At 36.8% G+C, this 26,230-nt stretch overlaps 2 protein-coding genes across 2 annotated transcripts; both read left to right on the top strand.

The window, feature by feature from the left end:
* The first annotated feature begins 1,511 nt into the window (after positions 1 to 1,511).
* LOC115429615 (arachidonate 12-lipoxygenase, 12R-type-like) lies at positions 1,512 to 10,160 on the top strand. Its single transcript, XM_030149223.1, has 14 exons — positions 1,512 to 1,680; positions 2,816 to 3,014; positions 3,106 to 3,187; positions 4,041 to 4,166; positions 4,273 to 4,376; positions 4,566 to 4,732; positions 4,905 to 5,048; positions 5,150 to 5,353; positions 6,214 to 6,300; positions 6,401 to 6,570; positions 7,800 to 7,921; positions 9,228 to 9,328; positions 9,508 to 9,678; positions 9,864 to 10,160. Exons 1-14 carry the CDS (start codon positions 1,531 to 1,533, stop codon positions 10,041 to 10,043), a joined length of 2,007 nt encoding a protein of 668 aa, XP_030005083.1. The 5' UTR covers positions 1,512 to 1,530; the 3' UTR covers positions 10,044 to 10,160.
* Positions 10,161 to 15,004: 4,844 nt separating this feature from the next.
* On the top strand, positions 15,005 to 24,710 carry LOC115429609 (arachidonate 12-lipoxygenase, 12R-type-like). The gene is made up of 16 exons (XM_030149211.1): positions 15,005 to 15,074; positions 15,473 to 15,503; positions 15,816 to 15,988; positions 16,194 to 16,392; positions 16,484 to 16,565; positions 16,773 to 16,898; positions 17,005 to 17,108; positions 17,296 to 17,462; positions 17,890 to 18,033; positions 19,197 to 19,400; positions 19,483 to 19,569; positions 21,020 to 21,189; positions 21,346 to 21,467; positions 21,603 to 21,703; positions 21,881 to 22,051; positions 23,365 to 24,710. Exons 3-16 carry the CDS (start codon positions 15,839 to 15,841, stop codon positions 23,542 to 23,544), a joined length of 2,007 nt encoding a protein of 668 aa, XP_030005071.1. The 5' UTR covers positions 15,005 to 15,074; positions 15,473 to 15,503; positions 15,816 to 15,838; the 3' UTR covers positions 23,545 to 24,710.
* Positions 24,711 to 26,230: the final 1,520 nt, after the last annotated feature.

Genomic DNA, 26,230 nt, shown 5'->3' with positions numbered 1-26,230 from the left:
TTTTGAGGCAGGGATTGAAAGACAGTGTATGACCAATTAGTTTATTGAAAGTCATGAGAATTTATTTGCCACAAGAAAATTGACATAATAGAAAATGTTTTTATTCTATGTGTCCTCCTTCTTTCTCAATAACTGCCTTCACACGCTTCCTGAAACTTGCGCAAGTGTTCCTCAAATATTCGGGTGACAACTTCTCCCATTCTTCTTTAATAGTATCTTCCAGACTTTCTCGTAATAGTTTTGCTCATAGTCATTCTCTTCTTTCCATTATAAACAGTCTTTATGGACACTCCAACTATTTTTGAAATCTCCTTTGGTGTGACGAGTGCATTCAGCAAGTCACACACTCTTTGACGTTTGCTTTCCTGATTACTCATATGGGCAAAAGTTTCTGAAAAGGTATGGATAATAGTGTTAGGTATGATTATGACATCAATATATGTTTGGTTTCAAAACAATTGATGTAGTCCCTGCTGAGAAAAAACAACTAAATGTTCATTGTAAATTTTGCTTCCCCACCCTATACACTCTGACTCATCTTGGTATTCATTTTTTACTATATTTATTCATTTAACATTTTTATTCAACCGAAACAAAATAAATGTGAATGTTAAAAATCTACCCACATTTAGATATAAAGGGAAGCCAGTATTAGAAGAACAAAATACATATCACAACAATCATAGTACACAGACCTTTTCACTGCACATCCACAAATGAAATAATATGAATATAATGGAGTAGACAGATTTTACAGTCACAGTTACTCTAATCCAGGGGTGTCAAACTCTATTTAGTTCAGGGGCCACATACAGCCTAATATGATCTAAAGTGGGCCGGACCAGTAAAATAATATAAATAATAGTATGAGAACTTATAAATAATGTCAACTCCAAAGTTTTTTTCTGTTTTTGAGTGAAAAAAGTCAAATTCCGTAGTGAAAATGTTTACATCTACAAACTGTACTTGAACATAACATGACCAAATATGAACCTGAAAATTCTTAAGAAAAATAAGTGCAATTTAAACAATATTACGCCTCAGTTTTTCATTTATACATGTGCATCACAACTTACAGATCACAGCGGATCTACAAATATACAAAACATTTAGTAAGAGGCAGAACATTGTTAAAATTCCACATACTTCTCTTCAGAAATTTCAGGTTATTCAAATTTTTTGCAAAAGGCTAGTCTGTAAATGTAAACATTTGTGTAATTTTACTTTTTTTTAAACTAAAACATAGAGACAAATTTACAGTTTTCATTATTTATAGGTTTTTTTATGATAGTATTTTATTGGTCTGACCCACTTTAGATTGAATGGACCTAAAATGATTTTAACATCCTTGATTGTTAATGTCTTCAGTGTAATTTTTGCATTTCACAAATTCATCCCACGGGCCGGATTGGACCCTTTGCCGGGCCAGTTTTTGCCCCTGGGCTGCATGTTTGACACCTGTGCTCTAATCTGTTGAAAATGGTCACTGTTCTTTTCTTTCAACCAGGATTCTTCTGTTCTCCAGTGAAAATGGTGCAGTACATCGTGACCGTGTACACAGGCCGCCGCTTACTTGCTAATACAGTCAACAGTGCCTACATTAAACTGGTGGGCACAGAGGGGGAGAGTCACCGCAAGCTGCTCAATAATGAAGATTTTGCATCCTTCCGTGTAGGATGGGTAAGTTTTCAATATTCCTCTCCATATTTTAAAGTATACCATACCATACCATACCATACCATTAGAGCTGCAACCGATTCATCAACTCAAAGTGATCCAAAAAAATCATTTAACCACTATTCTCCTGAATCAAAGCTTTGTTTCCTTCATTTCTCTGCTGTTAAACATTGGTTCCACTGTTGTGTTTCGCACGGATGCTTATTAAAGAAGCTTCAATTCAGGAAAACTGCAATAGAATACACTGGTCTACAATTTTTTAGAAATGATTTGCTTCAGAGATTAAATGTGCTAAATGTTGCGTATTTTAATAAGATTAATTGGAAAATAAATGACAAAAGTGCCGGTTTGCTGATCTTTTCAAGGTATATGATTAAGTGTTATTACACATATATGTTGGTTTATGTGCATTTATATAATAGTTTTATAAATCTTCCACTAAATAGAACCTGTAAAGTGAATGTATTCTAATGTGCAGACAGTGTTTTGAAGTAGATCTTGTAGCTTTGAGACAAATATTCCTTTTGAGTCAAACCCATTCTCTCGTTAATTCTTGAATTTCACATTTTGACCCAAGGCTGTATCTTGGAAAGTTCAGCCAACCAGCATTTTTGACTTGATTTTTCTTTATCAGTGACTCTCATGTGGTAAAATTTCATTACTTTTATTCTGGAAGCATTTTCCTTGTAGACCAGTGATATTTCCCTTCAATCAATTCAAGTTGATTCAAGCACCTAATTGATTAATCGGTTATAGCTCTACATACCATACCATTCCACCTTTATTTGTATAACTCATTTAACCAATACAAAGTCCCCAAAGTGCTGCACATATTAAAAACTAGCATAAATAAAATAAAAAAAAACAAACAAACAAGAACATGTTCATGAGCATACAATCAACAATATAATAAATATATTGAATAAAAAACAATCAGAGGATTACACAATTATCATGCCGGGTCAAAAGTATGTAAAACATGCTTCCACAGCTTTACCTCTTGGAAATGATGTGCATGAACTAACAGTGTAAAACCACTGTATGGAAACTGATGGAAACTCTCATCACCTTTAACTGTACAAAGCCTAAACAGGGTATGTTTCTCTAAACATTTTCAACCTTTCTGTCTCTTTCCAAGCCATCTACATTTGTTGTGACCTCCCATAAGCCACTTGGAAAAGTGGTACTGATAGAACTAGAGAAACGCCATCTTATTTTGGGAGACCCTTGGCTTGTTGACAAGGTGGAAGTGCAGTCCACTGAAGGAGAAACCTACAAGTTTCCCATCTACAGCTGGCTCAGTGACAGCTTTGTCCATCGATTCAGAGAGGGAACAGGTTTGTTCAACTTGTTTGTCTGTCTCATTGTACCCAGTACTGTAGATACAGCAAATTCATACAATATCCTGTCTGTGCCTTTTCTTCAAAGCTCTGAGAGACTGTGATGATGACCATCTTCTTGGCAAGTACTCCAGGCAGCAGGAGCTGAGAGAACAAAACCAGACATATCAGTGAGACTCTCAAAAAAGCATTTATTATATGAAATTACACTTTTTATATTGATATATCCACAGTAAATAGTGATAAATGAATCATATGATATTGTTATTAAGTAAAAATATTGAATATGTGAATACTAGTACATTACGCTTGAATAGAATCGAATAGAATCGAATAGAATAGAATAGAATAGAATAGAATAGAATAGAATAGCCTTTATTGTCATTTTGTGCTCAATAAAATTAGGAGTACTACTCCAGTCACTGCAAACAATATGAATAAAATAAAACAATACGTCAGAAAATAAGAATAAAGTAAATATAAAATTACAAAAAACTAAAACGTAAAATGAGGAAATAGAATATAAAATTTAACAAAAAGTAGAAGCTGAGAGAATAAAACCACACATATCAGTGAGACTGTCTATTTGTATAAAACACACAAAAAAAGCATTTATTATCTGAAATCCTTCTTTTTATATTGATATATCCACAGTAAATAATAATAAATGAACCGTATGATGTCGTTGTTAAGTAAAAATATTGAATACTAGTACATTAGGCTTGAATAGAATAGAATAGAATAGAATAGAATAGAAGCAGAGAGAACAAAACACACGTCATTGAAACTGTGTCTGTATTAAACACACAAAAAACTGTTTATGTGAAATTACACTTTTTATATTGCTATATCCACAGTAAATAATGATAAATGAACAACCATATGATACTGTTAAAGATAAAAATGTAAAGTGTACCCTTCTTTGACATGTTATTAATTTAAAATACTGAACATATGAATTTTAGTACATTAGGCTCAGATTGTAGTGTTAGGTCTAATTTGTGCTTTGTCATTTTTTCACAGATGGAATGAAGACAGTATTCCCCACTGCATGCAAGCAGAAAATCCAATAAATCCTTTGTCTCTGCCTCGTGACGACCAGTTCTCCTTTACTAAGGGTGCAGAATTTCTCTTCACAGCAGCTGCTGGGTAAAGGTTTTCAAGTTCTGTCTGATATCTGCCTTGTCTATTGTTTGGCTAATTAATCAAAATGACTGAAAGCATTATATCAAGTTCCTCTGTTGTCCTTCTCCAGGCTGGCAGAGCTGAAACTGACTGGACTGGAAGATTGCAAAGAGAACTGGAAGTCATTTGATGATATTAAGAAAGTGTTTCCCAAGAGAAAAACTGAATTTTCAGGTAGTCTACTGCAAAATACCAACAAGGCACTGAATGAACTGAATACATCATATGTATAAAAATGTGAAACATATATATATATATATATATATATATGAGAAAAGTTTAGCAAATTGCTTACAAGTTACTCTTCCAGCTGAGAGCTAGTCTCTACATTTAACTGTATTAATACCATTGTTCTTTTTCCAGAGTACACCCAGGATCACTGGGAGGAGGATGAGTTTTTCGGGTACCAGTACCTAAATGGAGTTAACCCCATGATGATTGAACTCTGCACAACCCTGCCAGACAACTTCCCTGTCACTGATTGCATGGTCTTCCCTGATGGTAAAACTACCTTGGAAAATGAAATGAAGGTGATTGTCTCAAGCTCTGAAATGAAGTTTACTGAAACTGTCTTACTTGATTTGATCTTAACTTTAATGGGGTTCTTGAACTTACACGTTTTGTTTTTTTTTTTGATCCATGTATCCATTCTGTAGACTTGTTAGTAAAGTCATTTCTCCTCCTTATTGATATTTCTAACAGAACGGCAACATCTTCCTGGTCAACTACAAGAATTTGGATGGAATACCGGCCAATGTCATCAATGGGAAGCAGCAGTATCTGATGGCTCCTCTGGTCCTCTTCCACAAAACACCTGAAAACAAACTGATGCCAGTTGCCATTCAGGTGAGATTAATGATCAAATACAGGGAAAGGTCCGATTAGAGCAATTATTTTCGCGTCATGGCTAATCTTAAAAACTATTGATTCCTTTACTTATTCTGCAGCTGAAACAGCAACCAGCTGAAGACAACCAAATCTTTCTTCCTACTGATAATAAGTACGACTGGATGTTGGCCAAGCTTTTTGTGAGAAGTGCAGATTTCAGTGAACATCAGCTCAACTTTCACCTGCTGCGTACTCACCTGATGGCTGAAGTTTTTACGATGGCAATGCTGCGTAACCTGCCCATGGTGCATCCTCTATACAAGGTAATGATGGTACATACTGGAGGAAAGACATCCACTAATATTTACCTCCACCAAGGAAGTTATGTTTTTGCCAGGGTTGGTTTGTTTGTCTGTCTGTCTGTCTGTTTGTCTGTCCGTTAGTGTGCAACATAACTCAAAAAGTTATGGACAGATTTGGATGAAATTTTCAGGGTTTGTTGGAAATGGGATAAGGAAGAAATGATTAAATTTTGGTGGTGATCGGGGGTGGGGGGGCCCACGGGGGGGCCCACTGATCAGCCTTGGCGGAGGTCTGCGCTCTCCGAGTGCTTCTAGTTATTGATGATATTACCTCCGCCAAGGAATAGCAGAGAATATGTTTTCATCAGGGTTTGTCTGTTTGTTTGTATTTGTCTGTCTGTTTGTTAGCAAGATAACTCAAAAAGTTATGGACGGATTTGGACGAAATTTTCAGGAAATGTTGATGCTGGCACAAGGAATGAATGATTAAATTTTGATGGTGATTGGGGGGGGGGGGGGGGGGGGGGGGGGCTGATCTGCCTTGGCGGAGGTCTGCGATTTCTAGTTAATAAATGGTCCTCTAACATTTATTAATGTTATTACCTCCGCCAAGGAGGTTATGTTTTTGCCAGGGTTTGTCTGTCTGTCTGTCTGTCTGTTTGTTTGTCTGTCCGTTAGTGTGCAACATAACTCAAAAAGTTATGGACAGATTTGGATGAAATTTTCAGGGTTTGTTGGAAATGGGATAAGGAAGAAATGATTACATTTTGGTGGTGATCGGGGGTGGGGGGGGCCCACGGGGGGGGCCACTGATCAGCCTTGGCGGAGGTCTGCGCTCTCCGAGTGCTTCTAGTTAATAAATGTTTTTTTCTTTTTCTTAGCTCCTCAGTCCTCACACTCGCTACACCCTGCAGATCAACTTCTTAGCTCGAATTCGCCTTATATCCCCGCAAGGAGTTTTCACACAGGTAGAACAAAATATAAACTAATCAGTTCCTTCAATCAATTATTTTTGAATACTCCACAGAGCTTTAAATATAATCATTTAACATATTTGCTGCCCTCTAGTTCGCAGCCTCTGGTGGAAAGGGTATGATTCCATTCCTGGTCAAGTCACTGTCCTCCATTACCTACGACTCCCTCTGCATCAAAAAGGACATTGCTCAGCGAGGGATGCAGAACATTACCAACTTCTACTACAGGGATGATGGATGTGACCTCTGGGATATCCTTGAAAGGTATTATTGATAATTTACATTTGGAATCATGGTCATTTGTATGATGTGATGCCAAATCATGGTTATATTTGTATTGTGAGGATGGTGTAAAATTGCACTCACAGTTACTTAACATTAGGGGGGAGATTTCTGTTTTATATTTCATACACTTAAGTTGCTATACTGAAACAAACCAGTCTGCCTTAACTTTTTTTTTTATTTTTTTGCTAAAGTTGTCCAAATTAGAATAGGACAGATCAGTTGCACATCTGTGTAAATGAGTAAACTCCAGCAGTGAGCACCAATCCACACAAGAAAGTAACCTGAAAATACAAATATAAGACTGTAGGTTACATGTTTCACCACCAAGCTGATCTCTAAATTGTGAACCAGGACATCTACTGTTTTACTCTTGCATGTATATTTATGTGTGCAGTTTTTTCTTGAACATTGGAATCTCTTACCTCTCTTCTACTTTATCCAGTAGTTTCTTTGCAACAATTCTGTTGTTAAACAAAAACAATCTTTTCTGAGCACCATGATTGTTTATTGCATTTTGGTTTTAAGCAGTGACAGAATGGTTAAAATCTAAACTAAGTATCATCAAACAGGGGTGTTTGTTAGGAGGAGGAGGTGTAAAACATCCATGTGTTACTTAAAGACCTCAATAAGTAACATGTTCATATGGAACTAAACAACAAGTCCATTTAAGTTTTTTGTAGCCTTTTTCATTAAGTTTTCCAAGAGATAAAACTTAATTTACCTTAATTTTTGTTGCAATGAACCACTCATTTTCACTGAAGGATCTTTCCTCAATGAACAGGGGATATGAGTAACTTGGACAATACCACCAGAGTGGACTTGTTTTTTAGGTTTAGTCTACAAAAGAAGACTTTTTCTATATTAAGCCAAGACCTGGTATCTTTCTTTAACCCAAACCCAGACTTCTCATGGTGCCAATACCTACTCCTAAAAAAAATACACAATGCTCCCTCAGCTAAAATTAGAGATTCATTTGCCTTTTCACAGAACCATATACATTATCTGCAAACAATTTGTATGTGTTCATTTAAATGTTTCTCTTCATATTTGCAGTTTAGTTGCATGTAAACATAGCTTATGAGAAACTGGGTTAACATAACTAACATCATATGTATGACTGTGTTTTTAAAAGATGGAAATAAAAGAGTGCCATTGTTATATAAGAAATGTCTATTACTGAACTTAAACAATATCAACATTTTTCAAAGGTTTGTGAATGGACTGCTCAGTCATTACTACAAGACTGACGCTGAGGTGGTGGAAGACTCTGAACTGCAGAAGTGGATTCAGGACATTTATGAACATGGTTTCTTTTCTCAAGAGACCACAGGTAGACCTGAACAAAAATGATCTTTCTGACAATGAATGGCCTATGATATGTGCAACCACATATTATAACATTTACTTAGAAATCAAATGTACACTCACAATCTATGAAAACTTTGAGACCATATTTTTTGACATAATTTTTGTTTTGAAACCCTAAATTGGAATTTTTTCATATGAATCATTTGTTTAGGATATTGGCATACAGAAACAAAAATCTAAAGTTTCAAGAATAATTTCAAAACAAAACCTTACCATAAGAAAATGGCACCTGCCAAACACAAAGTCACAACAGTCAATACTGGGTATGGCCTCCGTTTGCTTCGATGCAGGCGGCGATCCGTTGGCGCATGCTTCGGACTAGGTGTCGTGTTGTGGCGTTCAACCAGGTTTGTGATTGTGGGTTGGGAACAGCCCATACATACGCCTGGCTATATCACTGTAGCTCAAACCGGCCTCCACCATACCCAGTGCCCGGAGACATTGTTCACGTGATAGATGTGGCATGATGCCGTTCACTGGACTAACTATGGTGGCCTGTTTTGGGCCTTTATATAGGCCTTCAAAACCAATCCTCAAATTGTGCAGATACCCACTGAGTATTGCTCAATGTGTATTTGGTCCACTTTTGCAAAGAGACCAACCCATGTGCAATGAACCCTGACAACATGACAACTCATCATTATCTCAACTACTCGAGCACTAAGTCATCAATAAATCCACAATGAATAATTACAACCCCCTTACAAGTAGAAATATGCATACATTTCTACCTCAAAGTTTCTATTGACTGTCAGTATATATTTGTAGGTAAGGCTAATGACGTTCATTTTGTCTTCTGTTTATGTAAATATACTATTTTCTTTTGCTCAGACGGGGTATAGTTTTTTTAGATGTTACCTGCGTGACAGTTTCGACTGTGACTCCAGTCTTCCTCAGAAGCGTCATCCGACGTGCTGCTGACGTGTCATTTATCAGCTGGTCAGCTTGACGGACCAATCAGAGCCTGTTGAGCCAACCGTGCCTCCTCCGCCTTGGGTGGTCTCTGGAGGAGGGAATCCCAGGTGTGCAAGAGGGTGTACACGGAGGAGGCACGGTCAGGCTCGACGGGCTCTGATTGGTCTGTCAAGCCGACCAGCTGATACATGACACGTCAGCAGCACGTCGGATGACGCTTCTGAGGAAGACTGGAGTCACAGTCGAAACTGTCACGCAGGTAACATCTAAAAAAACTATACCTTGTCTGAACAAAAGAAAATAGTATATTTATTTAATGTATATTTTTCATGGACCTGAATGATTTTTATCAGGAATTCCTCAGAGATTTACCACTGTGGCTGAGTTGGTCAGGTTTGCCACCATGGCCATTTTTACTTGCTCCTGTCAGCATGCAGCTGTGAACGGTGGACAGGTAAATCCTTTTCACTTACGACAAACATCTGCTATTTTTTTTACTTTAAATCAAGTATTGTTTGTTAACCTTTTACAGTTTCCTTTACCTTGGAGACGTTTTGTCTCTTGGTTGTAGTTGTCTTTCAGAAATTCCTCAGTATGATGGTAATAACATTTAGAATCATTCATCTACTGCAGTTTGACTACGGTGGCTGGATGCCCAACACTCCCCTCACTCTGCAACTTCCTCCACCCACCACTAAGGGGAAAGCCAATGAGGACACGGTACTGAAGACCCTCCCTGATGTCAACGCAACTGCACAGGGCATTGCCACTGTTTGGCTTCTCAGCAAACAGTCCTCTGACTTTGTAAGTACTCAATAGTCTATAAAGAAGTGCCCAGAACTCCATAAAAAGTATATAAATCATATTGATGTCCATGAGCATGTCAACAGTAGGATAATATACCAACAGAGCAAAAACAGCACCACAAACTCCTGGAAAAACCTCATTTCCTGAACTTTAAAATTGTCTGTAATCCTTTTTCTGACTAGGTCCCTCTTGGCCAATACCCAGAGGAACATTTCACTGAGGAGAAACCCAGAGAGATGATCAAGAAATTTCAGAGCGACCTTCAAGCACTAAGTGTAAAGATCAACAACAGAAACGAGAAGTTGGAAATTCCATACACATACTTGGATCCAAAGAATGTAGAAAACAGTGTGTCCATTTAAATGTCATAAATGTGAAGATTTCAAATGGAAACTGTCACAAAACCATCTTACATAAATCAAATATAGCCAATTGTCATCACATCCAAGATGTTATAAACTATAATTCAGCAACTCTGTATTCAAACGTATTTGGCTGGAATGGCTCATCATTACATGTGTGTATTAAAGGTTGACTGACAGTGGATGTTTAAAAACTGACACAATAAAACAATAATTTGGAGCATTCACTTTAAAAGATATTACATGTCTGAAATTAATCTTTCACCATTTATGGAACTGTTGAACTTATGGTCTAACAAAGAAATGCATTATAATTAAACACCAGGGGGGATTTTATTATTTAGATCTACTTATTTCCCTCAAAGTTACTTTATGCAGTTTAGAAGGTTAAGCTTAGGCATCAGCCCATCAGAGACTAAGACTACGTTCAGTCAGCAGGTCTTCATGCACAATTTGGATTTTTTGTTGGAATCCGATTTTTCTTGTGTGCTCATTCATATTACACAATAAATTTGACTTCTATCAGTTTGAGTATGAACTGAATATGACCCTGAAGTGACCCACATTCGCAAAAGAGGTCCTGACGTAATACGTGGCCACATGGGCATGAACTGTGTTTACTAAAATAAATCTATTTTTCCTGCTCCTCCTCCTCCTGGGATGTAGAATTGTGACATTTGTCGAATTTCGATGATGTAAAGGCCAGATAAATGCGACCTGGCCTTTCAGACTGAAGTCGCATTGGAAAATATCGAATACGTATCGGATTTAGGACCACATATGAAAGTGGCCTGGTGGCCTTGTGCTGTTCAAACTGTCTTTAACAGATTGGATACAGGTTTCATATGGGGAAAAAAAATCGGTTTTGGGCTGCATTTTCCTTCAATCTGAACGTAGCCTATTGTGCTGTTACCAAAACTTCCTGTGCACATATGATCGTCTATTTGGCTCAAAAATTCCACATCACAAGAAGAAAAAAATCTCTTTTGTCCATAAAAATATACACCCAGTAGCTCCCAAAATTGAGATACCCTTTACCCTTGACATGATTTCACTGTAATATTCCAAGTAGCTGCTTTAGAGGAACTGGTTTTAGTATAAAGTGGACATTCTGGGATTTGTTTGTACAGTTGAGTTTTCTGAAATTAGTGGTGCAAAACTGAAGGCCTTACAGTGTACTTCTTAATGAAGCACTGGCTCCTTTTTTTTATACGTCTTCAGCTTTGTTTTCTCACAAGCTGTCCACTTTGGTGGTTGGTACATGTGTTTAGACACTACATAATTTACAGTAGTCGCTTTTCCATGGACCCTCAAATAAAGTAAACATAAGTTGCGCAAAAAAATTTACCTAATGGAAAAAAGACAATTTCGCCAAAAGTCTCATTTTTCGATTAAAAGTTTTTGCGCTGGCAAGAGGTGTTTTTTCGGGCGTAGCACAAATGGTATGTCACACAAAACTGCAATGGAAAGACCTTTTATTGCAACTAGAGTCAGGTGAATTAAAAAACCGGATGTTGACTTACGTTACAACAAGCAAAGAAGAAGAAGAAACATGTCGCGGTATGTGTGGACACACCAGGAAACCCACTCATTTTTTAATTTAGCACGAGATACAGGGGTAACATATAATAATAATGAATATATCTGTAAATCAACACCATATTTACGTTGGTTGCCATGTTTATGGAATGACTTCTCGTGTCATCTCGTGATAATAAATAAATAAATCATCACATTTATGATTTAATGGAAAAAACGACTTTACACACTTCTGTTTTTTCGACATTTAGTAAATATTGGAAAAGTTTTGCGCAGATGTCCAATGGAAAAGTAACTAGTGTTATTATTATCTCACTTCTGATGAGAATTTGTCTACATGTCAAAGGAAATTATGAAACCTTAACAATCCAATCCAATACACAAATTTAATGATCACTCCTGTCAGGGTCTTTAGAGGAATCCACTCCAATTTAGAGTTGTGCAGCAACCTTAAAGGTTGATGTTTTGCTTTTTCAAAATGGAATTATGCATTTTAAAACATTTCCCTGTGGTCTACATAAACTGTAAATGCTATGTTTGGGTCTGAATTCTTCATTAATTCAACTCCACAGGTCCATCTTCAACCCTATTTTTGAGTAATGACACCAGAAAGGTCGTTTTGAGCGCTGGCCCTTCAAATGCAAATGAGTCACTTCACACCCCACCCCCTCCAGGTTGTTGGCTGTGCTGCTCTGTCCCGTTCAACCAACAGTTGAACATTTTACATATTTGGCTCAAAGTTTGGACATATTTTCAGTATGGACTACAACCGCTGCTGCTGACAAACAATTATGGTGTACTCGGAGAAATGTTCGTCAGAAGTCTTGACCTTATATGTGCAAATGTGGTGACACAACTAGTTATAGACGTAACAAATTAAGCAGGAACTGAAACATGGATTTTTAAAAATAGTGACGAGGAAATCAAAGTCTGGTGAGACAGAAACATGACAGTCTCTTAGTGGTACTAATAAATACAGGGGTTGGACAAAATAATGGAAACACCTTCACCTCAAGATGATAATGCCCCAATCCATACAGCTAGAATTGTTAAAGAATGGCATGAGGAACATTCTAATGAAGTTGAGCATCTCGCATGGCCGGCACAGTCCCCAGACCTCAACATTATTGAGCATTTATGGTCAGTTTTAGAGATTCAAGTAAGACGTCGATTTCCACCGCTATTGTCTCTAAAAGAGTTGGAGGGTATTCTAACTGAAGAATGGCTTAAAATTCCTTTGGAAACAATTCACAAGTTGTATGAATCAGTACCTCGGAGAATTGAGGCTGTAATTGCAGCAAAAGGCGGACCTACACCATATTAAATTATATTTTGTTGATTTTTTAAGGTGTTTCCATTATTTTGTCCAACCCCTGTAAGTAACTTTTGTTAATGTCACTTGCACATTTATAGAAGTCACCTACTGCACACTTGCTACTTTATCATTATTATTATTGCTACTTCTTGTCACTTTAGCCACTTTAACAAACATATTTATATTGTTTATATTTCTATCTCTTCATTATTTCTATCGTATTGACGCATACTGTTCTTGCACTGCTGTACACACTTGAATTTCCCCGTTGAGCGACCAGTAAAGTATATTCAATTCAATTCAGTTCATGATTGAAAATATAGCTAATGCACTAAATCCTCCAGTAGTATTTTTTCTTAGGACACAGTTACTCTTGCAAAAATTAACTTGTGTAAAAGATAATGAAATCTAACGTCTTGTTGCAGAACTTTCTTTATCAGATTTTGTAACAACGTCATTTTGTAGTGAAACCTCACTACAACCTGTGACCACAGAGGGGTTACATCACACAAAAAACTCAAATCAGAGAGACCACATGAGTTTTGGGTTCTTATATCTATCATTAAATACCTGCAATTATGAAGAGAAATAATGTGCTCTTTCAGTTTTTTGTGACAGTCACATAGATGTTGAATCAATCCATACACTGTAAAAAATGACTGTAGAATTAACACCAAAAAGTTGTAAAATTGCAACATAAAAAAACTGTAAGTGACAATACAATGCAAAGTTGTTTATTTGAAAAGATTTTTGTGTTAACGATTGAATCAAATATAGCTGTAGTTCTTACAAGAAGAGTATCTGAACAAAACCAGATTTGTATGTAGAAATGATGCATTTCTATTGTTTTTAGAAAATAAAACTGTAAATTGAAAATCAATGTGGTTAAATTGCAGGACCATAATGTTGAAATAACAGCATATTTGTTTTATAACGGCATATATATATATATATATATATATATATATATATATATATATATATATATATATATATATATATATATGTGTGTATATATATATATATATATATGTGTGTGTTATAAAAAAGTAAACATTTAATAATGTAACATTTTAAACTCGTTAATTAATGGGTTGGTAGAGTTGGTAGAGCGGCTCGTCCAATAACCAAAGGGTTGGTGGTTCGAATCCTAGCTCTGACTGTCCATATGTCCATGGAAGACACTGAACCCTAAATTGTTCCCAGTTGGACCTGGTGGATTTGGAAAGTGCTTTGGACACCATGAAGGAGGAGAAAATGTGCTAAATAAGTGCAGTCCATTTACCAGTTAAATCCAGTGTTTAATCTACAAGTTTAAAATGCTAAATCTATATGTTTAAAATGTTAAATCTACATGTTTAAAATGTTAAATGTACATGTTTAAAATGTTAAATCTACATGTTTAAAATGTTAAATGTACATGTTCAAAATGTTAAATCTACATGTTTAAAATGTTAAATGTACATGTTTAAAATGTTAAATCTACATGTTACTCCGTAAATATGTTTACAGTTGGATGTGTTTTTTACAGTATTGTTCTGGAAACCACAGCTGCCAGTTTTTTTTTCCCATAAAAACAGGATTTTTTTTTTTTTTTTTACAGTGTAGCTATTGTATATATTTTGTTCTTTCTTTAATAGTTAAATACCTACATTTCAACATTGCACTAATAGCTTTATTTTGTCTTTAAAATCTGATTTTAATATCAATGAGTACACAGCAAATCAACATTTTGACAGAAAAAGGAAGTCTGCATGACCTGGAACCCATAACAGTCCAACTCAGAAACCCACTTAACAGTGTGAAGATCTTACACCTGGTAAAACATGATTAAATTTACTTTACAACTTCATCTACTTCCATTGTTTCTTTTATTATCTTATGGAAAGTAGCAGAATGAAAACTAGAAGTGTTTAATAAACTCAGGGACACAGCACTGCAGTGTGTTGAATATGAAGACATGAACAGAATCAGACAGAGCCAGTTGTTGTTTCATCATACGGTTGCTTGGTTCAATAACTTGCATCATCTTCAGCAGTAGTAACGGTACTTGTGGATACATGTTTAAGATTTCATCATGACAGTGACTTCTTTAGATTTGGACACATCCCTTGTATGCAGATGTCACTATAAAAAGATGCAAAGCGATGATGAGATTTGTCATTCACTAAGACAAGGTAAGAGCGAATTTCTGTTTTTGAAGATTTCTGAAAGCAGACGCATTATTCTATAACATGGCAGCATCAGGTTCAGATTGTCAGAAGGATGGTGTACTTTCTGAGTGTTAAATTGGAGCATATTTATTCATTTCATAACACCTGTTTTCATTTTACTTTCTTTTATTTATATATTTATTTTCCATTCTCTTTTTTCTGTACAGTACTTTAAATTACCGCATATTTCATTGTTACTGTACTGTTGCTTTATTGATGTCTTCTGGTTCTCTTTTGAAAGATACCTTTAAATAAAATCTTGCATAAAATTATTTTTTAATATTATTTAACAAGAATGATGCTTGTTTAAATGTTTTTTTTTTTTTTTATTTATTCATTTATTTATTTATTTTTTCTCCCAGGTCAGAAGGTAATCATCTTAAAATAAAAAAAGTAAGTGGCACACCTGTTCCACACCTGTGTCATACCTTGTACACAGTGCCTCTAAAAAGACAGTATTTACTAATACTAGTACTAAAAGACTTTCAAACATGACCAGTCTATCTTCTGGCTCACTCGGGTGTTCTATCCAGTTTTTCTACAATAGCAGGATCAGGAAAAACTTATTGTCCGATATGGGAAATTTGTTTTGGACAAAAGTGCTACACTTTACTGCTTTCACATAGTGGAATGTGTGTAGTTTTTTCTGTTCACTGCGTCACAGTCAACCTAATTTGCTGAAAATGGTTCTTTTCTTTCAACCAGGATTCTTCTGTTCTCCAGTGAAAATGGTGCAGTATATCGTGACCGTGTACACAGGCCGCCGTTTACTCGCTAATACAGTCAACAGTGCTTACATTAAACTGGTGGGCACAGAGGGGGAAAGTCACCGCAAACTGCTCAATAATGAAGATTTTGCATCCTTCCGCGTAGGATGGGTAAGTTTTCAATATTCTTCTCCATATTTTAAAGTAAGTAAAGCATGCTTCCACAGCTTTACTTCTTGGAAATGATGTGCATGAACTAACATAGTGTAAAACCACTGTATGGAAACTGATGGAAACTCTCATCACCTTTAACTGTACTAAACCTAAACAGGCTATGTTTCTCTAAACATTTTCAACCTTTCTGTCTCTTTCCAAGCCATCTACATTTGTTGTGACCTCCCATAAGCCACTTGGAAAACTGGTACTGATAGAACTAGAGAAACGCCATCTTATTTTTGGAGACCCTTGGCTTGTTGACAAGGTGGAAGTGCAGTCCACTGAAGGAGAAACCTACAAGTTTCCCATCTACAGCTGGCTCAGTGACAGCTTTGTCCATCGATTCAGAGAGGGAACAGGTTTGTTCAACTTGTTTGTCTGTCTCATTGTACCCAGTACTGTAGATACAGCAAATTCATACAATATCCTGTCTGTGCCTTTTCTTTAAAGCTCTGAGAGACTGTGATGATGACCATCTTCTTGGCAAGTACTCCAGGCAGCAGGAGCTGAGAGAACAAAACCAGACATATCAGTGAGAATTTCTATTTGTATTAGACACACAAAAAACATTTATTATCTGTAATTACACTTTTTATATTGATATATCCACAGTCAATAATAATATATGAACCATACAATGTTGTTATTAAATTTAAATACTGAATGCTAGTACATTAGGCTTACATACAGTCCAAAGTTTGTTGTTAGTTCTAATTTGTGCTTTGTCATTTTTTCACAGATGGAATGAAGACAGTATTCCCCACTGCATGCAAGCAGAAAATCCAATAAATCCTTTGTCTCTGCCTCGTGACGACCAGTTCTCCTTTACTAAGGGTGCAGAATTTCTCTCCACAGCAGCTGCTGGGTAAAGGTTTTCAAGTTCTGTCTGATATCTGCCTTGTCTATTGTTTGGCTAATTAATCAAAGTGATTGAAAGCATTATATCAAGTTCCTCTGTTGTCCTTCTCCAGGCTGGCAGAGCTGAAACTGACTGGACTGGAAGATTGCAAAGAGAACTGGGAGTCAATTGATGATATTAAGAAAGTGTTTCCCAAGAGACAAACTGAATTGTCAGGTAGTCTACTGCAAAATACCAACAAGGCACTGAATGAACTGAATACATCATATGTATAAAAATGTGAACTATTAAACATTTCTTGCATTTGCTCCAGAGAAAGTTTAGCAAATTCATACAAGTTACTCTTCCAGCTGAGAGCTAGTCTCTACATCTAACAGTATTAATACCAATGTCCTTCTTCCAGAGTACACCCAGGATCACTGGGAGGAGGATGATTTTTTCGGCTACCAGTACCTAAATGGAGTTAACCCCATGATGATTGAACTCTGCACAGTCCTACCAGACAACTTCCCTGTCACTTCTTGCATGGTCTTCCCTGATGGTAAAACTACCTTGGACAAGGAAATGAAGGTGATTGTCTCATGCTCTGAAATGAAGTTTACTGCAACGTGATATCATCACTTGGGTAAATATACACGACCCTTTTAATTGGCGTTAATTGGCCCGTTATCTGTATGCATTATAAGCTTTCTGTGTGTATGTTCATTTCGTGTCAAATACCACACACTGAGGGTTAGGGTTATGTGAACCAGAGATCTTGGCGTAAATTGACACATGATCAAATGGCGTTGAATAACATGCGAAAGGATGAAAATGCAAACGTATAGCATGATAAATGCCAAAAGAACTGGTGTAACATACAATGCTATTTCATGAGATCAGTCTCTTAACTGAAGCTGTAGGGTTCTTGAACTTACATGTTTTTTTATTAATGTAATATCCATACTGTAGACTTGTTAGTAAAGTCATTTCTCCTCCTTATTGATATTTGTTACAGAACGGCAACATCTTCCTGGTCAACTACAAGAATTTGGATGGAATACCGGCCAATGTCATCAATGGGAAGCAGCAGTATCTGATGGCTCCTCTGGTCCTCCTCCACAAAACACCTGAAAACAAACTGATGCCAATTGCCATTCAGGTGAGATTAATGATCAAATACTGGGAAACGTCACATGAGAGTAATTATTTATACTGCTAGTACTAGTAGTACTAGTATGGAATATAAGAGTAAAAACTCCATAAAAAACAAAGAGTTCAATAAAATAAAAAAACCAAAACATTAAGAGCAGGTTGTGCTTGCAATAAAATTAGAATGAAAATAATACAACTCAAACATGCCAACAGGACATGCCTGCCTGATGGTTGGTGCATGAAAAGAAAAGGCCTGCTCACACTCTTTTTCTGGAATTGCCTCTCACCCCAGATTCCTGAGACTATAAAAAAAAAAACAACACACAAGCATGCATCTTCACCAAGTCAAATCAATACAAAGGTGTCATGCCATTAACAATTTTACAGCTTAGCAACACCTTAAAAACAGTAACACCATAAAATTAGCTCTGACCTCTACTGGTAGCCGGTGAAAAAGGCCAGAATTGGAGTAGTCACTACACAAGCTGAGAGCTCTTCTTTGGGAAACCAGAAATAAACCCATTTACAGTAATCCACTTGTAAACCAGTTACAAATGCTTGGACAAGGATGTTGGCAGGTCTGATTTTAGCAATATTTCTCAAATGAAAAAAGGTGACACTGGTGACCTCTTTAATATGAGGGTAGAGAGAAAGTATCTTATCAAAAAACACCAAAGCTCCTAACTCTGTCTCTGCAATGAATAACACAGTCATCCAAACACAGAGTAAAAGTGTCACATGAATGACACAGCCTCGCCAGTTCAATAATTAGCATTTCTGCCATTGATAAATTAAGCAGCGGGAAATTTGCTGACAACCAGCTCTCAAAAAATGCCAGACAGGCCCCAGGTTTATGTGACTCAAAGCCATCTCCTATGGCCAGTATGACATACAACTGCAAATCATTGGCATAACAATGAAAATCAATTTCAAATGATCAAAGAATCTGACCCATTGATGCTTGGTGAGAAAAGCAAAGGACCCAGAACAGAACTTTGTGGAACCCCATGCCTCATACCACAAAGTTTAGGTGGTGTTAAACAAAACACTGAGCTTTCTCTGACAGGTATGAGTTAAACCACCAAAGAACCTGGCCTGACATGCTAACAAAGTCCACAAGCTTGTCCAACACCATGATATTCTTATCCTCTTAAAACTGTTATTCTACAGCTGAAGCAGTGTCCAGCTACAGACAACCCAATCTTTCTTCCTACTGATGATAAGTACGACTGGATGTTGGCCAAGCTTTTTGTGAGAAGTGCAGATTTCAGTGAACATCAGCTCAACTATCACCTGCTGCGTACTCACCTGCTGGCTGAAGTTTTTACGATGGCAATGCTGCGTAACCTGCCCATGGTGCATCCTCTGTACAAGGTAATGATGGTACACACTGGAGGAAAGACATCCTCTGACATTTATTAGTGTTATTAATAAATGTTTTTTTTCTTTTCCTTAGCTCCTCAGTCCTCACACTCGCTACACCCTGCAGATCAACTTCTTAGCTCGAATTCGCCTTATATCCCCACAAGGGGTTTTCACACAGGTAGGACTTCTAAATGCAAAATAAAACTAATAAATACCTTAAAGCAGCGTATGACTTTCATCACAAATTTATTTCAAATTTGTAAAACCGGAGTGATAGCCAAATTACCATTAATCCATTCGTTTTTCTGTGCTCACGGACCTGAATCACCTCCCTCATAGTGAGCAACTTCAAAGATGACTCCATCATAAACATATTCCACTTGTTTACATAACAAACCAAAATGTCACGAGGGTCTTTTTGGAAATTTTGTCACAAAGTGTATTGTGGGAATGGGAATTCCACACAGCAGCAATTGTGCTGTCTCTTTTTGAGTGCTGAATCCAAATGCCACCATTACCTCCATCCACTGACTAAATGTAACAGGGTCAATAATTTAGCAACAATGTGGGTATGTATATTATATTGTGTATTGTTATAGTTACACAAAATCTGTTCATTTTATTTCACTTTCTTTTGGTTGGTGCCTGACATTGTGGGCCTCCAGGTCAGTGTGCGGAAATTTTGGTTTTGGTCTGTTCCCCTGCGAATAATTTACAGTGTGACACTGCGCATTATAACTGGAGTTTTCGCGCCTTTGCCTCTTCCCTTTTGTTCCGGATTTCTGTGGGAGAGATAAGCAGCCATACAGTTCGTGAAAATTTTTGGTTTAGCCTCTGTTAATTTAATTTTTTTTACATGAACCGGCTAGTTTAGGCTGTATCAGGCGCTTGTGATGTGCTTAAACACATTTCTTTATTATTTGGTTTGTGCAGGAGTGTGTTTTGCGGGGATTGCTGACTGGAGGTCTTTATGTTTTATCATTTTTGTCAGGTATGCTGTATATTGTTTTAATTATTCAGTGTATTTTGTGCCCTTTTGTTCCGGATTTCTGTGGGAGAGGAGTGTGTTTTGCGGGGATCACTGACCGGAGGTCTTTATGTTTTATCATTTTTGTCAGAACAATAAACGGAGACTGCCTCCAAGGACACACGTGCGGGTCTCGTCATTTAAAAAAAAGAACACAACGCAGAGTCCGACACCACCGGTTACATATACTCATTCTTAAAAACAACCCTGGTGGAAATTTATGCATTGTAGCAATCTGGCATGTTTCCTTGCCAAATCTTTGAGAAACCACTTTCGCTGGGTCGCTATTCCCACAATGCACTTGGTGACAAAATTTGCGAAAAGGCCTAATTGACATTTCGGTTTGTTATGTAAACAAGCAGACTGTGTCTATGATGGAGTCATCTTCATTGTTCACTGTGAGGGAGGTGATTCAGGTGCGTAAGCATGCAAAGACTAATGGATTAGTGATAATTAGGCTATCACTCGGGTTTTACAAATTAAAAAAAAAAAAGTGATAAAAGACATACGCTGCTTTAAATAGATTATTTTCGAATACTTCACAGGGCAATAACAAAGGCTTTAAATATTATATATGATCTTTTGACATATTGCCCTCCAGTTCTCAGCCTCTGGTGGAAAGGGTATGTTTCTATTCCTGGCCAAGTCACTGTCCTCCATTACCTACGACTCCCTCTGCATCAAAAATGACATTGCTCAGCGAGGGATGCAGAAGGTTACCGACTTCTACTACAGGGATGATGGATGTGAGCTCTGGGATATCCTTGAAAGGTATTATTGACACTCTGAATTTAGAAATATGTTCATTTGTATGATGTCGGTGCAGAATCAAGTTGGTATGTGTTGTGAAGATGGTATAAAATAATTTTCACAATGAATTCACAAATAGTACATGTTAAAATTAAACCACACCAACATTTCTTGAAGGTTTGTGAATGACCTGCTTAGACACTACTACAGCACGGATGCTGAGGTCATGCAAGACTCTGAACTGCAGAACTGGATTCAGGACATTTATGAACATGGATTCTTTTCCCGAGAAAGCACAGGTGGATCTGAACAAAAAAAAATTACTCAGTGATCTATGATATGTGCAATGACATATTCTAAACCATAAGTATGATTATAAATCTAATGAATATTTTTCATGGATCTGAATGATGTTCACTCTGTAATTTTATCAGGAATTCCTCAGAGATTTACCACTGTGGCTGAGTTGGTCAAGTTTGTCACCATGGCCATTTTTACTTCTTCCTGTCAGCATGCAGCTGTGAATGGTGGACAGGTAAATCCTTCTCATTCACAATAAATATCTACTAAAAGTTTTCAAAATTGTGCAGTGGGTTATTAACCTTTTATAGTTTCCTTTACCTTGGAGACATTTTGTTTCTTGCTTGTAGTTGGTTTTCAGAAATTCCTCAGTATGATGATAATAACATTTAGAACCATTCATCTACTGCAGTATGACTACGGTGGCTGGATGCCCAACACTCCCATCACCCTGCAACTTCCTCCACCCACCATTAAGGGGAAAGCCGATAAGGACACGGTACTGAAGACCCTCCCTGATGTCAACGCAACTGCACAGGGCATGGCTACAGTTTGGCTTCTCAGCAAACAGTCCTCTGACTTTGTAAGTACTCAATAGTCAACAAAGAAGTTGCCAGAACTTTATACGAACTATATAAATCATAATAATGTCCATGAACATGTCAACAGTGGGATAATATACCAACAGAGCAATAATAAACACCACAAACTCCAGGAAAAACCACATTTCCTGAACCTTAAAATTGTCTGTAATCAAGAGACATACCCACTATGTTTATGTTTATGTTTATGCATTTGGCAGACACTTTTTTCCAAAGCGACTTACAGGGGAAAACCAATCAAATCACTCAATCAATCAAATTTTATTTATATAGCGCCAGATCACAACAAAAAAGTTATCTCATGACACTTTATATATAGAGTTGGTCAAAAACCAGACTCGAAGCCAATTTACAGAAACCCAACAGAATCCTCTAGGAGCAAACACTTGTGACTGGTGACAGTGGCGAGGAAAAACTTCCCTTTAACAGCAGAAACCGGTAGCAGACCCAGACTCCTGGAGGATGGACGTCTGCCTTGACCAGTTGGGGTTAAAGAGAGAGGGTAAAGAAAGATAAAAAGAGAGCGCAATAGAGATAGAGACTGGGGGAGAAGGGGGGAGTAGGGGGAGACACATGGAGGCAGTTGAGGATAAGTGAGTGATGATGATGAAGGCAGGAGAGAGGCAGGACCACCGCAGCCGGTCCAGAGATAATCCTGGGAAAATCTGTTATAATCCTGGGAAAAACCTTATTAAAATATTTAAAATGGAATGTCTGACAGTGCTAGGACAGGAGGTGCTCTCGGAAGAGCTGGGTCTTCAGGAGCTTCTTGAAGATAGGCAGGGATGCCTCTGTTCTCATAGTGCTCGGTAGAACGTTCCACCAACATGGAACGACCCATGAAAAGAGCCTGGATTGTCTTGTACAAGGTCTGGGGACCACCAGACAACGTTCCCCAGACCACTATAAACGACTGGATTGATGTAGTGTACAATATATATGTCATGGAGAGAATCACATTTAATTTAAGATGTAAAACTGATATTTTTACTGAAAATTGGTCAAAATGGCTCACTTATATCGTAACTGTGAGACCGGACTTTGTATAATTTCAAAGGATCCTCAAACTTTACTGTAAAGGAAAAAAATAATAATATGGGTGTACGAGTATATTGATGCAGGTGTGGGATGTAGGTATATGTGGACTAGATGCTGCTCTAAGGCTGGACTCTCCTCCCCTGTTGTTTGTTTGTTCTGTATTGTTTTGTTAGTGTAAGTATTTGTGTTATGTTTTTCTCAAAAACAAAATAAAAAGTAAATTAATAAAATTGTCTGTAATCCTTTTTCTGACCAGGTCCCTCTTGGCCAATACCCAGAGGAACATTTCACTGAGGAGAAACCCAGACAGATGATCAAGAAATTTCAGAGCGAGCTTCACGCACTAAGTGTAAAGATCAACGAAAGAAATGAGAAGTTGGAAATTCCATACACATACTTGGATCCAAAGAAAGTAGAAAACAGTGTGGCCATTTAAACCTGAAATGATGCAGCTATAAAGATGGAGAAGAATATCACAAAGCCATCCATCTTACAATAAACAACCTGCTTACTAAATCCTTCTTGGTTTAATGTTTGCCATTTTAAATATTCTCAGTTTTTGCTGAAATCTTAGGTAGTTGCTTAAGAATGTGTTTTTGTCAGAAAGGCTGGTAAAATGACTTGATGTGAATAGAGTACAAAATGAATATCACTGAAATGTATCAGCTATACACATCCTGGAGAAAAAATTGTCTTAAAATATTCTTCTGCATCTGGGTTGAGCCTTCTGTTATCCATACTACAGTCTAATACCTCTGTGTTGGCACATGTAATGTTTTTGGCTATTGTAAACAATAGGAGGAATACTATTACAAAAGACAATGGCATTGTCTGCATACAGTCTGATTTTTCGGTTATGTTGCTCTGCACAACAAGTCACTGTAACTGCAACTGTTCATTCAGATATGTCAGAATGAACATATTTTTGGTTTAGAAATGCTTTTTTGGTAAATGACGTAACTTTAAACATACATTAGCAAAACCTCACCCTACTTGCTCCCCCCCTTTAAAAAAAAAAACATGGCTGTACACTCCAAAGTAAGTGATATGCACAGATGTGAATCGAGGGCTTGTTCTTATTCTGCAGAAACAAATGTCAGGCAGATATTACTGACAGGTAATTCTCAGGTTTTGCTCATTTTATCTGAATATGTGCATTCTGATCAATAATTTCCAGTGTTTTGTTTTCAGCAATTCTTAATTGGTTCAGTTAATTTTTTGTTCTAATGAGAAAAAAGAAATCACCCTCTTTAGATTTGGATGGTGGGATTGACTCATCAAATAATGCAGATATTTTGCCTCTGAAGTCTGTCTTGAATTTCATTTTTCCTGAATTTCTGCTTTTTTGTTTTCAGTTGTTTATTGTTTAATGCAGAAATCAAGAATGCCATGAGTTATTTTACTAAAGTTTACTAATAATAAAATGCAAAATACTATGATAGTACAATATAACTCACAATCCTGGCAGTTAATACCCAAGAAACCAGTGGCGGCTGCTCGTCTTTCAGAGAGGGGAAGCTCATTGTCGGCTTACATAAGAAAAAAAAAGTCAAGTTATTTAAACATAAATTCGGCCCTCCATTCCTTTTTAAGAAAATGGTCAGTGACCTTATTGTACATGTATTTATAGGATTAGTGGATCAACACGTTTTAAACATTTTACAACAATAGACAGTTTAGGATGTTTGAGTCTTTATGGGCTAATGAACTTCACAGCTGAGCCACATCATTTAAAAAAAGGGAAAAAGTGAATCTGCAAAGGCTTGTAGAGAAATGTCAACAGCCAATTGCTTTGTGACTGAAACAATGATGATATACACCTCTCAAATTCTGTGGGAAATGTGGCGATTCTCATTCCCACTGCTAGATGCCCTGGAGAGTTAGCTAATGTGTGTTTGTGTGGTCATGGGTCTTGTCTCAACAGTTAGAGGAACGACTGTAGCAGAGACTTAAACTGCAGGTTTTCATCTGACATGCACAGGAATTAACACTCAGAGGATAACTGACATTTTGTGCAAGATGTTTTCCTTTTCAGAATTTGTGATCAGGGTCAAGTCCTCCCTACAGTCCATGTTGAGCCGCATTATGTAATAAATTCCCAAAATGTAATAAAAGTTCAAAATGTAATAAGAATGTCACGTCATCTTGTAATAAAGCTGCATTATGTAATAAACTGACGCATTTTGTAATAAACTACGTTAATGCATTATATAGTAAATTTTTTCACATTATGTAGTAAGTTATTACAATTTGAGAAATTTATTACAAAATGCACTTGACACATTTTTATTTAAAATATAAAAAGTAATAACATTGTTCATTATGTAATAACAATCCAAATTAATATAATTTCAGAGCAATTTTAGAAGAAATTAGTCACAGGAGTAACAGGTAATGTAATCAGAACTTTAACCACACAGTTTAAAGATTAATTTAGCACATTGTTATTATATTGCCGTGTCAGTTGTGTCTGATACAGTATCTTATGATTTTGGAAATGAACCATGTTATAACATTTTCCTGAAAACAAAAATATACATGGCAAAACGGAGATTTATCTGTGTGTTTGTGCCAAGGTTATAATAGTTTTGGATTTTTAATTATAGTTTAGTTTTAATTAGTTTTGACTTTTTTTTCTCTAATTCAGTTCGTTTTAATTAGTTTTTAGAGCATGTTTGCTAGTTTTTATTAGTTATTTTTTTCTGAATGCTTAGTTTCAGTTTAGTTATTTCATATATTTTTCATATATTTTATCTTCCTCACCATCCTGTTCAAAGAAATTAGTGAGGTGCGAATCAGTGGGTTACTCTGGACACTTTATGTGGGGGTCAGGTTAGGGTAGCTCATTGACTGAGCAGAGACACAAACACATATGCAGTACAATGTATAAATTCCCTATAGCAGGTTGGGGAGGGCGCAATCCATACACAACGACACTTACGTGTAAACAATGCAAAGATGTACAAAGCGTGAGAGGAGATGCACAAAGCAGCCAGCAGTAAACCAGATAGAAACATATATAAACCAGCTAACCAGCAGTTAAAGCAGATAGAAACATATATAAACCAGCTAACCAGCAGTAAACCGCACAGAAACATATATTAACCACATATAAACATATA

Source organism: Sphaeramia orbicularis, chromosome 1 (genome assembly GCF_902148855.1).
Source record: "Sphaeramia orbicularis chromosome 1, fSphaOr1.1, whole genome shotgun sequence".
NCBI classification, from domain to species: Eukaryota; Metazoa; Chordata; class Actinopteri; order Kurtiformes; family Apogonidae; genus Sphaeramia; species Sphaeramia orbicularis.
Note: the sequence above shows the minus strand (reverse complement) of the source record. Positions and strands in the feature narration are given on the sequence as shown.